This window comes from Rattus norvegicus, chromosome 5 (assembly GCF_036323735.1).
Source record: "Rattus norvegicus strain BN/NHsdMcwi chromosome 5, GRCr8, whole genome shotgun sequence".
NCBI lineage: Eukaryota > Metazoa > Chordata > Mammalia > Rodentia > Muridae > Rattus > Rattus norvegicus.
This window is the reverse complement of record NC_086023.1, coordinates 106,470,212-106,483,721: the sequence shown is the minus strand read 5'-3', so window position 1 is coordinate 106,483,721 and position 13,510 is coordinate 106,470,212. Positions and strand designations below refer to the sequence as shown.

The 13,510-nt window shown below is 48.0% G+C and overlaps 2 protein-coding genes across 5 annotated transcripts in view; one reads left to right on the top strand and one right to left on the bottom strand.

Moving 5' to 3' along the window:
* The window catches only part of Acer2 (alkaline ceramidase 2), a 50,800-nt gene that overhangs the window by 4,851 nt on the left and 32,439 nt on the right, over window positions 1-13,510 (bottom strand). For 2 of the 4 annotated variants that reach the window (XR_010066399.1, NM_001107943.2), the window contains 1 exon segment: window positions 4,625-4,762. Coding sequence is in view for 2 of the 4 variants with exons in the window: in NM_001107943.2 (NP_001101413.1) it covers window positions 4,625-4,762 (138 nt within the window). In the remaining 2 variants the exon portion in view is untranslated. 4 annotated transcript variants of the gene reach the window in all.
* LOC134486948 (uncharacterized) lies at window positions 7,790-12,121 on the top strand. Its single transcript, XM_063288576.1, has 2 exons — window positions 7,790-10,748; window positions 11,094-12,121. Exon 1 carries the CDS (start codon window positions 9,473-9,475, stop codon window positions 10,376-10,378), a length of 906 nt encoding a protein of 301 aa, XP_063144646.1. The 5' UTR covers window positions 7,790-9,472; the 3' UTR covers window positions 10,379-10,748; window positions 11,094-12,121.

The following is a 13,510-nucleotide window of genomic DNA, read 5'->3' as shown; positions in this document are numbered from 1 at the left end:
GAACTGAGAATAGGATCCCCGTTGAAGGAATGAGAGAAAGAATTGGAAGAGCTTGAAGGGCCTCGAGACCCCATATGTACAACAATGCCAAGCAACCAGAGCTTCCAGGGACTAAGCCACTACCTAAAGACTATACATGGACTGACCCTGGACTCTGACCTCATAGGTAGCAATGAATATCCTAGTAAGAGCACCAGTGGAAGGGGAAGCCCTGGGTCCTGCTAAGACTGAACCCCCAGTGAACTAGACTGGTGGGGGGAGGGCGGCAATGGGGGGAGGGTGGGGAGGGGAACACCCATAAAGAAGGGGAGTGGGAGGGATTAGGGGGATGTTTGCCCGGAAACTGGGAAAGGGAATAACACTCGAAATGTATATAAGAAGTACTCAAGTTAATTTAAAAAAAAAAAAAAAAAAAAAGCTAAGACTCAGTTAAAAAAAATAAAAAAAAAGAAAATGCCAATGTGAAGATGGTGAACCTAGGATTTGCTCCCACCTTCTCAAGAACCTTATACAGCTTACACTCTCATTGGAAATTAGCCTGTATCAAAGTATGCTTGAGGGGCTGGAGAGATGGCTCAGTGGTTAAGAGCACTGACTGTTCTTCCAGAGGTCCTGAGTTCAAATCCCAGCAACCACATGGGGGCTCACAACCATCTGTAATCAGATCTGGTGCGGTCTTCTGGCCTGCAGGCATACATGCAGGCAGAAAGTTATATGGTGTATACATAATAAATAAATATCTTCTTTAAAAAAGGAAATAAATCCTGGCAGTGGTGTTGCACGCCTTTAATCCCAGCACTCAGGGAACAGGGGCAGGCAGCTCTCTGAGTTTGAGGTCAGATAATTCCAGGACAACTAAGGTTACACAGAAAACCTCTATCTTGAAAAACAAAACAAAACAAAACAAAACAAAAACCAACCGATCAATCAAACAAGAAGTCTTCTAAAGAGAGATAGATGCTTCCTTACACAATACTGAAACCTATTTCAAGTGAATTAAAGATTTAAAATATGGACCTGTGAGATGGCCCAGTAAGATAAAGTGATTGCCACCATGTCTGATGGCCTGAGTTCAATCTTCAGAGCCCACATGGCATAAGGAAAGAACTAACTGACTGCCAAAGTCATCCTCTGACCTCCAGACAGGTACTGTGGCATGCACATGTCCATATATATATATATATATATATATATATATATATATATATATATATGTATGTATATATACACATATATATGGGTAAAAATTAATAAATAAATATAAAGCTTGAATTACTTTAAAAATATTTAAAATATAATTTTAAAATGGTTTCCTTTATACGAATGTGTGTGTCCTGTGTGAGTATCTGTGCAGTAATTGCAGAGGCCACCAGAGGGTGCAGGATCCCCTGGAATGAATGTTATAAGTGGTTGCGATCCGCTCAGCCTGGGTGCTAGAACTGAACTACAGTCCTCTACAAGAACAGCACGTTGCTAGTAACTGCTGAGCCATCTCTCCAGCACCTACGCTTTGTAATATATATTCCAAAAACTATTTTTATAAACTTAGAGGGGAAGAGGCTTGTCTAAGAATGGCGCAGAAACCAGTCAAGAAAAAACAGACACGTGATAATTCAAAATGAATACAGCACAAAAAATATTCGCCTGCTTTAAAAAAAAAAAAAAAAGAATAGGAAACTATTTGCCCAATGTGATAAAGACCTGAAACTTTAACACCCAGAATGTTGATCATTATAAATGTTGTGTGAGCTTTGCTTTAAAACCGGCTTGGATGAGGAACAGCAGGGAGTGTAGTAAAGATGAGGCCTGGCCTCCAAGGATAACCTCAGCTGCAGCTGACACACGTAGTGGCTGTATGTGTTGTTCTTTATGACCTAGAAACCTCTTCTCCTGGGTACAGTGGCACACCTTTAATTCCAGCACTAGGGAGGCAAAGGCAGTTGGATCTCTGTGAGTTTGAAACCAGCCTGGTCTACAATCAGGTACCAGGCTAACCAGAGCTACATCGTGAGACCCTGCCTCAAAATTACACCTACTAACTAATGAGCGGTTAATTCAAATTTGCATTACAAACAGCCCACAGCCACTGTAGTCAGAAACATCAGAAAGGACACTTTGAAAGGGGAAACATGGCAAATTGCAAAGACTGCGATTAAATTACACCCTAAAGCCACCATTCGGAATATGTTTTAAAAGATATCCGGTGGCACTGTCTTTAAAGACATAAAAATAAAAACACATTTATCCCCATCAGGTTAGCAAAGCTTTAATTCCTGCTGCGTGTGTGAGCATTCGGGCTGAGGCATCCTAACAGACGTCAGTCAAGGGCTGGAAGAACTGGGCGAGAAGCAGCAGAACACTTGCGTTCAGGGTGACCAGCACTGCCAACACAAACAAAGCAAAGTCTGCATGGTGGCACTTGCTGTAACTCCAGACTTGGGACTGCACGGTGAATGTGAGGCCAACCTGGGATACATCAAACTCTCTCACACAGGAAATAAACGGCTGGGCATGGGTGTGCGTGCCTTTCATCTTCGCACTCGGGAGGCAAAGGCCGGCAGTTCTCTGTGGATCTGAGCCAACCTGGTGTGCACAGAGGGCTCTAGGCCAACTGGTACTACAGAGGGAGACTGTATTTTAAAACAAAACAAAACACACACACACACACACTCACAGTATAGTAAGATAGATGAAACAAGGTCTTACTCTAATCCAGGCTGCCCACTCGCTGTGATTGATCCCCTGCCTCGTAAGCTCAGTTTCTGTAGTGCTTGGGGTCAATTCCCTATGCTAGGCAGGCATTCTGCCAGCTAAATCACACCCCCAGTCCAAGGCCTTACAGTCTTAGAAAAAACTGAAATATGCGTTGCTATCTTGCAATTTATATTACAATTTAACCTATGAAGGTTAGAGTCAATGTGTGTGTTTTTACAGATTATTTACAAAAGTGAAACGTTAGAAATGACATAATATGAAGGTCAGGAGACAGTTAAATTAAAAAAAAAAAAAAAAGCTCTCGTTCTGCAAACATGAGGGCCTGAGTGCAAACGCCCAGTGGGAAGCCTGTGACCCTCACACTATAGGACAGCAAGGCGGATCCTAAGAGCTTGCTAGAGAGTCAGCCTTGCTGAGAAGGAAAGTTCCCAGAGTTCAATAAGACCCTATCTATCAGCTTAATATCTGATACATCCTCTGTTGGGCTGGAGAGATGGCTCAGTGGTTAAGAGCTCTGACTGCTCTTCCAGAGGTCCTGAGTTCAGTTCCCAGCAACCACATGGTGGGTCACAACCATCTGTAATGGGACCTGATGCCCTCTTCTGGTGTCTGAGGACAGCTACAGTGTACTCATATGCATAAATGGGCATAAATGGGCATGATCTAACACAGAGTTAGTTAACAACATTTTAATACTGCAATAGAACATTGTCATCTACAAACATGTTGGGTCATGTTCATAACTATCCTGTGTGGCATGTTGGCCACTCACTGGCAGGACATGCCTGACAGGAGTTTGGCTTAAGATAAGAACAAGTTTGTAGTGCACATAGAAAGGTGCCGTTGTAGTTTCCTAGTTTGTGGGTTCATGGCTGTAGATAGATGGAGAGGTAAAGTTTTTTTTACTGTTGTTAGGGTTGTTTTGGTTTGGTTTCTTCTGGTTGAATCTTATGCTAAGCTTCTCACCTCAGCCTCTCAGGTGCTGAGGTGTCAGGTGTGAGCCACCATACCTAGTTCACACTGGCACCCGCGGGTCTCCCTTGGATGCTGCGAATCTACCAGAACATGAGACAACCATTTATCTTGCTCCCTGCCACCTTTTGTATTTACCAGTCAGGAGAACAGAGACAGACACTGCTTTGTCCTGGCTCAGAAGCTGAAGCAGTTCCTAGGAAGAAAGCTACTCCCCCAACCCCACTGTCTCCAGTTTTGCTAGAGTTTGAGGCCAAGGGCTGCAGGCTGAGCAGACCCCTGAGCCACAGCTCCCCACCCCCTCCCTTGCTTCCTCCCCTTCCTGGGCCTGGATTCTGTCTGTGATTTTGTAACCTCCACTTTCTTTCCTTTGAACTTTAGAGCCATTCCCAGGCTTCCCAAAACAGAGATGCTCTATTCCCTCACGATCAAGCAGTGTGAGCGGTGCCCAACAGCAGACTTCAGTCCCCTAGGCTTTATCTGTAGCTGTAAAAGGAACAGGTATGACTGTCCCTAGGTGACCTGGAGAGTCCAAGCTTTCACCTGGCCTCGAGTGCTCTGAGGGCGTGGTTCCGCTGAGAACCAGCCTGTCCTCACATCACATAGGCTCCCCTTCCCCCACTACCCTTCCCTTCCCCACCACCCTTCCAGACCCGGGAGCTCAGGTTGCCGACTTGGTTTTCAGGCTCCTTGTACAATCAAGGAGCTGCCAACCCGCTGTGCAGCATAACAATTAGGTCTTTAGGAGGGTTCATTCTGGCTAAACCAGCTCCCAGGAGCCATTCTCATACTCCACCTTACTTCTTGTTCCTAAAATGTGTGACTTAGGAGAGGGAGGGAAAGAAGGATCAGCTCTGGGTCCCTCCCCTGCACCTGCCTTCGCTCCTGGCAGGAGCACTTGGCCAGCAGCAGCGAGCACCCCAGCGCCGGAGCTTACCACACGCAGTGCAGGTAGGGAAAGTGAAAGGAGGACAGCAGCTCACAGAAGGCTCGGTCACTGATCCAGCAGAAGAGAGCCAGAGTCCACCAAAGGCCAGAGAAGAGGCCCAGCTTAAACACACGCACATTGTCACACCTGAGGAGGAGAGTGAGAGAAAGTTAGGTCTGGTCTCCACGGGGTTTGCTGGCCACCTCCCCGGGTCTCCAAAACTTCCCATCTGCTCCAGCTGACGGCTTTGGCCTCATACTGAAGACAGCCTCATAGGTGTAAATATGACATGTATGCACGTGACTCCAAAACCCTTTCCACACAGCCCTGGCTCCAGATGCATAGAACCACCTACCTACCATCCGAAAGGCTACCCTGATGTCTAATGCAGATGCAAAACGTGGACGATCAACTAGTTTTTCCTCCTGCCTACAGACTCCATATCCAATTTCTTAGCTTTTCTTTCAGAATCCATCCCAAACCTGCCCTCTGGTCATGTGGGCCCAGGTCCCCTTCACCTCCTCCTCCCTCATACACTCTCCCCTTTGCCCTTGTAGTCAACTGGCAACGCTCTACGCCAAGGTGTGTATGTGTGTGTGTGTGTGTGTGTGTGTGTGTGTGTGTGTGTGTGTGTGTGTGAAAGAGAGAGAGAGAGAGAGAGAGAGAGAGAAGGAAGAAGAGGAGGAGGAGGAAGGAGAGGGAGGGGGAGGGGACAGGGAGAAACACAGCATTCAGAGTGGCCACAAGACCCCATGTGTGGGCTAACCCCCCCCCTTTCTTTTTTCCATTTTCTCTATATACTTCGATCCCCACTACCTTTGCTCAAACTATGGTAGATCTATTCTGTACCTCAAACACCCCAGGCCTTAGCATGAATAGGCCCTTCAGCCTTCCTACTTGCTTTGCCTCTGACTGGAGTGTTCTGCCCTCACATAGCCATGTGGTTCATCGGTCTTCAAGTGTCTGCCAAGCATCACTCAGTAAGCCTGTGTTGATTAGAATGAGACCGGCTCATTGAATGAACACTTGGTCCCCAGTTGGTGGTGCTGTTTGGGGAGTTTAGAAGTTGTGCCCTGATAGAGGAAGTGTGTCACTGGAGAGTTTAAAGATTAATGTCATTTTAAGTTTGCTCTCCCTGCCTCTTGTGAGCTCTGACCTTGCCACCAAGCTTCCTACCATAATGATAATGGACTCTTATGCTTTAGAACTGTAAGCCTTAGGGCTGGAGAGAAGGCTCAGCGGTTAAGAGCACTGACTGCTCTTCCAGAGGTCCTGAGTTCAATTCCCAGCAACCACATGGTGGCTCACAACCATCTGTAATGAAGTCTGATGCCCTCTTCTGGCCTGTAGGTGCACATGCAGGCAGAAAGCTGCATGATGTATACATAATAAATAAATAGATATTTAAAAAAAAAAAAAAAAGAGCTGTAAGCCTCAACATACCCTTCCTTCTGTAAGTTGCCTTGGCTTTCCACACACTGACAGTATGACCCTATTGCTAAGGACAACACATACATGACTCACAGAACACAGACAAGTCAAGCTGGTGCCTACCTAGAGCCTCACTCCCATGACTAATATTCATGGTACCGCATGCTAGAGAGATAAACACCAACCCAATTATAAACCCTTCAATTGCTGAGTCTGCCATGGCTCTGGTAGGGACCGAATGACCTGGTAGGAACCAGGCCAGCAGACATGAGCCTCCCGAAGTGTCAGATGACTGCTGTGGGTGAAAGACCCCAGCTTAGCAGCAGTAACGCCATTTTACAAGGCTGTACTTAAGATGACTGGTTCAGGGAAAGGTTAGAACACTGAGTACACAGCGGCTGCCAAACAAGATGTGTTTGGTTGAAGGCCTGGCAACAGGAGGACTGCCGTTGAGCACCTGACAATGAGAAAAGCCCCGGGAGAGGTCCCACACCCTGGTGGGGGGCCGAGTCAGTCGTTATGTTCCAAGAAGGTAGCTAAGAAACTTGCCCCCGGGCTGAACCCTTGGGGGGCCGAGTCAGTCCTTATGTTTCAGGAAGGTAGCTAGGAAACTTGCCCCCGGGCTAAACCCTTGCCATATTAAAATCCACCAATTATATCCCTGTAACCATGCATCTGCTTCTGTATGCTTGCTTCTGCTCCCCAAAATCCTATAAAAGCCCATCCTTGGTTCCGTGGGACGCGCCAGTCCCCCGAATGACTGAAGCGCCCACAGGTGCCTGTGCCTGTGTATCCCGACAATAAACCAAATCCTCTTGCTGATTGCATCCTGTGGTGTCTCGGTCTGGTCTTTGGAGTTAGAGGGTCTCCATCCCGAGGGAAAGTTCTCCCAGAGAGCTTTTCATTTGGTGCGTTGGCCGGGAAAGGAGATCCTCCACCCAGGGACCACCGACCACCCACTGGGAGGTAAGCCGGCCGGCGTCTGTCTGTCTGTCTGATTTTGTCTCGTTCTGCCTTATTCTGTCTGTTCTGTGAGCGCTCAGCCAGGTTCTGTGAGCGCTCAGCCAGGTCTGTTCTGTGAGCGCTCAGCCAGGTCTGTTCTGTGAGTGCTCAGCCAGGTCTGTTCTGTGAGCGCTCAGCCAGGCTGTTTGGAATTTGGGCGGGACGAAGAAGGAGCTGACGAGCTCGGACTTCTCGCCCCGCAGCCCTGGAAGACGTTCCAAGGGTGTTAGGGGCCCGACTTTTCGGGGCCCAATCTGGGAGAGGAGAAAGATCCGGACTAACGGCACTTCTGTCTGTATTTTTGGCTTTCAGAGGGCCCCGGACCTTTGCCACCTCCATCTGACTTTTTGCTTTCAGTTTGGTACCAAAGCCGTGCAGCACGCCTGTCTGTTGTTTGTTTGACTGTTGGTGTTGTTTGTTTTCTCTGTGTTCTAATCTTCCTTAAAACTAACATGGGACAGTCCCTAACAATGCCCCTAAGTCTCACTCTTGATCATTAGAAAGACGTCCACGACCGGGCACACAACCAGTCCGTCGAGGTTAAAAAAGAAAAATGACAGACTCTCTGCACATCCGAGTGGCCCACTTTCGGAGCGGGATGGCCAGTAAATGACACATTTAATAAGATCATTATTTTACAGGTTAAAGATCGGGCCGTCCACGGACATCCTGACCAGGTTTCTTATAGTATCACTTGAGAGAGTCTCGCCTTAAAACCCCCCCCTGGGCGGAACCCTTCGTGGACCCAAATTGGCCTCCGCTCAACCCCCAGCCTGTCCCCTCGGCCCCGCCCGGTCCGCCGGCCACGTCTTCCTCTCTCTACCTTTGTGAAATCAGAGCCTTCTAAGAAACCTGTCCTCCCGGCAGACCCAAACTCCCCTCTCATAGATCTTCTCTCTGACAGGCCCGGCTGAAACGGAGGAGGCAGAGCCGCCGGCCAGATCAGTTCCCGGGCCACAGTCTGATAAGGGTTTCTCCCCTGTCGCAGGGAGATTGCGCAATAAGCGCGAGGTGATGCCAGATACAACCTCCCAGGCTTTCCCACTTAGACAGGGAACCGGTGGCCAGACCCAATACTGGCCGTTTTCAACAGCTGACATTTACAATTGGAAACAACACAACCCTTCTTTCTCCAAAGATCCGGTGACATTCACCGACCTAATAGAATCTGTTTTACTTACCCACCAGCCTACTTGGGATGACTGCCAACAGCTCTTACAGGCCCTCTTAACCTCAGGAAAAAAAAAAAAAACAAAGAGTGTTCCTAGAGGCCAAAAAACATGTTCTGGGAGATGATGGGCGTCCCACCCAGCTGCCTGAGGACCAAACTGGGATTTTAATACAGCTGAAGGTAAGGGACACCTACGCCTTTATCGCCAGTTGCTTCTAGCGGGTCTCCGAGGGGCTATACGACGCCCTACTAATTTGGCTCAGGTAAAACAGGTATTACAGGAAACAGGGGAAACTCCCTCCGCCTTTCTAGAGAGACTTAAGGAGGCCTACCGTATGTATACTCCCTATGACCCAGATGACCCAGGACAAATGACGAGTGTCTCTATGTCCTTCATCTGGCAGGCTGCTCCAGATATCAGGACTAAGTTACAGAGGTTAAAAAATTTACAGGGCTATACATTACAGGATTTACTTAAAGAAGCTAAAAAGATTTTTAATAAGAGAGAGATAAAAAAAAAAAAAACAAAGAATTGAGTCGAATCTTGGCCACCGTAGTACAGGGCCAAGAAAAGAAGGGAGATAGGGGGGAGCTCGAAAGGGGCTGAAGCTGGATAAAGATCAATGTGCCTATTACAAAGAAAAAGGGCACTGGGCCAGAGAGTGCCCCAAGAAGCCTGGCGGACCCCGAAAGCCTCGACCACGAACCTCCCTCTTGGCTCTAGATAAAGATTAGGGAGGTCAGGGCCAGGATCCCCCCCCCCTGAGCCCAGGGTAACGCTTAAAGTTGGGGGGCAGCCGGTTACTTTCCTGGTAGACACAGGAGCCCAGCATTCAGTCCTCACCCAAGCTTCAGGATACAGTTAAAGGCCATTACAACTCCAGTCTCCATAAAACAATACCCCCTGTCACATGAAGCTTATCAAGGTATAAGGCCTCACATTACGAGGCTTCTAGATCAAGGCATCCTAATCCCCTGCCGGTCGCCTTAGAATACGCCTCTTCTGCCTGTAAGAAACCTGACACTGGAGATTATAGGCCAGTACAAGACTTGAAAAAGGTCAACAAGAGGATAAAAGATATTCATCCGACTGTTCCAAACCCTTACAATTTGCTCAGTAACTGTTCATCGATGAGAAACAGGGGTATGCTAAAGGGGTCCTAACACAAAGGTTGGGACTCTGAAAACGCCCTGTGGCCTACCTGTCTAAGAAATTGGACCCTGTGGCCTCCGGCTGGCCACCGTGCCTAAAGATGGTGGCTGCTATTGCTGTCCTGATCAAGGATGCTAGAAAATTGACTTTGGGACAGCCATTCACCATCCTAGCACCCCACGCAGTGGAGGCCTTGGTAAAGCAGCCCCCAGACCGCTGGCTCTCTAATTCCCACATGACCCACTACCAAGCCTTGTTACTAGATGCAGAACAGGTTCAGTTTGGACCCGTAGTCGCCCTCAATCCTGCCACCTTGCTTCCCCTACCAGAGGAGGCAGAACAGCATGACTGCCTACAAATCCTCACAGAAGTACATAGAACCAGGCCGGACCTATCGGACCAGCCTCTTCAGAATGCTGACCACACATGGTACACGGATGGCAACAGCTTCTTGACAGAGGGAGAGCGAAAGGCTGGAGCTGCGGTCACTACGGAGGACAAAGTGATTTGGGCAAAAGCCCTGCCTGCTGGTACCTCCGCACAACGGGCTGAACTCATCGCCTTGACTCAGGCGCTCAAGATGACAAAAGGTAAGAGGCTAAATATATATACAGACAGCCGTTATGCCTTTGCCATGACACACATCCACGGGGAGATCTACCGGAGGTGGGGGCTGCTCACATCTGAGGGTAAAGATATGGCTAAAATTCTGGCCCTCTTAGAAGCCCTATTCTTGCCCAAAAGACTGAGTATTATGTATTGTCCAGGACACCAAAAAGGGCACAACCCAGAGGCACGAGGAAACCGGCTGGCCGATGCCACGGCGCGAGAAGCGGCCATGAACAAACAAATCTTGCCCTTAAATAGCCCAGACCAACCCACGCCCCCACCAGTGGGACAAACCAGTTGGGTTTACGCCCATGAGGACATAGAGCTCCTAAAAAAAATGGGGGCCATCTACCACCCTCAACTAAAACAGTGGGTCTACAAAGGACTTTTGAATTGATCTCCTTTTTACATAAATTAACCCATTTGGGGTTTAAGAAGATGAAAACCTTACTAGATCGAGAAGAGATAAATCTGTGTTTTTTTTTTTTTAATTGGGACAAAGCGATACAAAAGGTGACTGAGAGTTACAAAGCGTGCGCTCAGGTTAACCTGGGAAAGACCATGATTGGACAAGGAGTTCGTCCTAGGGGACACCGTCCCGACATCCATTGGGAAATTGATTTTACTAAAATTAAACCAGGTATATATAGATACAAATATCTCCTAGTGTTTATAGACACCTTCTCAGGATGGGTCAAAGCCTTCCCCACGAAACACGAGACTACAAAAATGGTCACCAAGAAGCTCCTCGAGGAAATCTTTCCCAGGTATGACATGTCTCAAGCGTTGGGGTCGGACAACGGGCCCGCTTTCGTCTCCCAAGTAAGTCAGTTGGTGGCCAAATTGCTGGGGATTGATTAGAAATTACATTGTGCCTATAGACCCCAGAGTTCAGGTCAGGTAGAACACATGAATAGAACAATTAAAGAGACTTTATCCAAACTTACGCTTACAACTGGCTCAAAGGATTGGGTGGCCCTCCTTCCCCTAGTTCTATATCGGGCCCGGAATACCCCGGGCCCCCATGGTCTAACTCCTTTTGAAATAATATATAGAACACCACCCCCATTTGTCCATTTCTTTGATTCAAACATTGCTGATTTTGCTGACAGCCCTTCTCTGAGGGCCCATTTACAGGCCCTACAGATTGTGCAGAGAGACGTCTGGAGACCTTTGGCCGCTGCTTACCAGAACAAGCTTGAGCATCCGGTGGTGCCACACCCGTTCCAGATTGGAGACACTGTGTGGGTGCACAGACACCAGACCAAGAATCTCGAGCCACGGTGAAAAGGACCCTACACCGTCCTCCTGACTACCCCGACCGCCCTAAAGGTAGACGGAGTCTCGGCTTAGATCCACACACCACACGTCAAGACAGTCCGGTCTGAGGAATTGACTAATCACAACACTACACCCCAGACATGGAGAGTTCAGCACACTCCAAACCCCTTAAAGTTAAAACTCCTACGTGGCTCCTCCTAGCCCTTTTGTAGCTTAGAGTCAGTGGGGGAATAAGCCCCCACCAGACAGAAATTTCTTGACCAAGTCGAGTGAAAGATTTCACTCAAAGTTAACAAAAAAATGGGGGAATGAAAGACCCCAGCTTAGCAGCAGTAACGCCATTTTACAAGGCTGTACTTAAGATGACTGGTTCAGGGAAAGGTTAGAACACTGAGTACACAGCGGCTGCCAAACAAGATGTGTTTGGTTGAAGGCCTGGCAACAGGAGGACTGCCGTTGAGCACCTGACAATGAGAAAAGCCCCGGGAGAGGTCCCACACCCTGGTTGGGGGCCGAGTCAGTCGTTATGTTCCAAGAAGGTAGCTAAGAAACTTGCCCCCGGGCTGAACCCTTGGGGGGCCGAGTCAGTCCTTATGTTTCAGGAAGGTAGCTAGGAAACTTGCCCCCGGGCTAAACCCTTGCCATATTAAAATCCACCAATTATATCCCTGTAACCATGCATCTGCTTCTGTATGCTTGCTTCTGCTCCCCAAAATCCTATAAAAGCCCATCCTTGGTTCCGTGGGACGCGCCAGTCCCCCGAGTGACTGAAGCGCCCACAGGTGCCTGTGCCTGTGTATCCCGACAATAAACCAAATCCTCTTGCTGATTGCATCCTGTGGTGTCTCGGTCTGGTTTTTAGAGTTAGAGGGTCTCCGTCCCGAGGGAAAGTTCTCCCAGAGAGCTTTTCATGGGCATAAGGTTTGTTTGTATAATAATGCAAATATTTTCACACCCCTTCAAGGAATGTCCTCTCTGTTAATAGTAATGACTCTGTGATAATCAGAGACATGAGTCAGGGAGGCGAGGTGTGGCTAATGTCTCAGCAAAAATGGTAAATGCTGGGACCTTCAGGACAGCCCAGGACAGGCTGTGGAAAGAACTCTAAAAACATGGGCTCAAAAATATATAATTTATCAACTGCGCAAAACTGTAAGAAAAGGCTGCAATATGAATTGTCTGAGGGGCTTCACAGATGTAAAGGAACAGAGGCAGCTGCACTGTGAGCCAACGTGTCAGAAAGATAAAAGGACGGAGATAAAGAGATTCAGGGAGTGGTGACCAGAAGGGCCGCCCAGTTGGAGTTCAGAACAGCCCAGATGGAACACAGTAAATAGTAAGTAATACTGCGGGGTTATCCATAGGAAGATAGAGTCTAACAGTATGGCGGGCAGGCAGCTGCACAGCTATCGGGCTGTCAAGGGTTTATTGTGAATATAAAAGCTGTGAGTAAGTCCTTCGTCTGGGGACTCAATAACCAAAGGCAGGCTACAAACTCTAGCCAGGGTTCTGACAATTTCTACAACATAACGCAGAGCAGAACACAGCAGTCTAGAAAGCCACCTCAGATGAACATAGGCTGCCAGCTCAGGCCCACGATTTGACTTCAAGTGTTTGTTTACACAGCTCCCAGACAGCCCTTCCTCAGAACTCCTCTCCAACTTGAGGCTGGCTAGCCCTCGGCAGGAATCTACATGAATGACCTGTCTGTAAGATATGCTGGTGTAATTGTTATCGATCAGGTACATCCAGGTGAAGGACCTTAGGGGCTTGCACCAGTCTTACACCGACCTGCCTTGGGTCAAGGATAGGCCAGGTTCCAGCTTCCCGCCTTGGGTATAGGCTAGGTCAAGTTCCATTCTCCACCCACAGGAACATTCTTGAGTAGAAAATTCTCAGGATATATTGACTGATGCTTGCTAGCCAACAGATTTAAAAGTCAATATATCTAACCAATAAGTTTGAACTGCAACCTTGCTGATGTAACCTGTGCCCCTAAAATGTATAAAAATTGCTTGTAATAGCCATTCTGGGTCGCCTTCTAGTCACTTGCCTTGAGGGACTGATTGAGGATTGACCCTAATACACCAGAAAATAAACCTCTTGCTTTTGCATCGATCTGCGTCTCAGTGTCTTGATCGTGAGTATCTTGAAGTAAGTACCACTGACCGAGGGGTTGGGATCTTACACAGGGACAATCGAAAGGGACTCCAAGACAATGTTAACAATCAGGTATCTTCACAGTCAA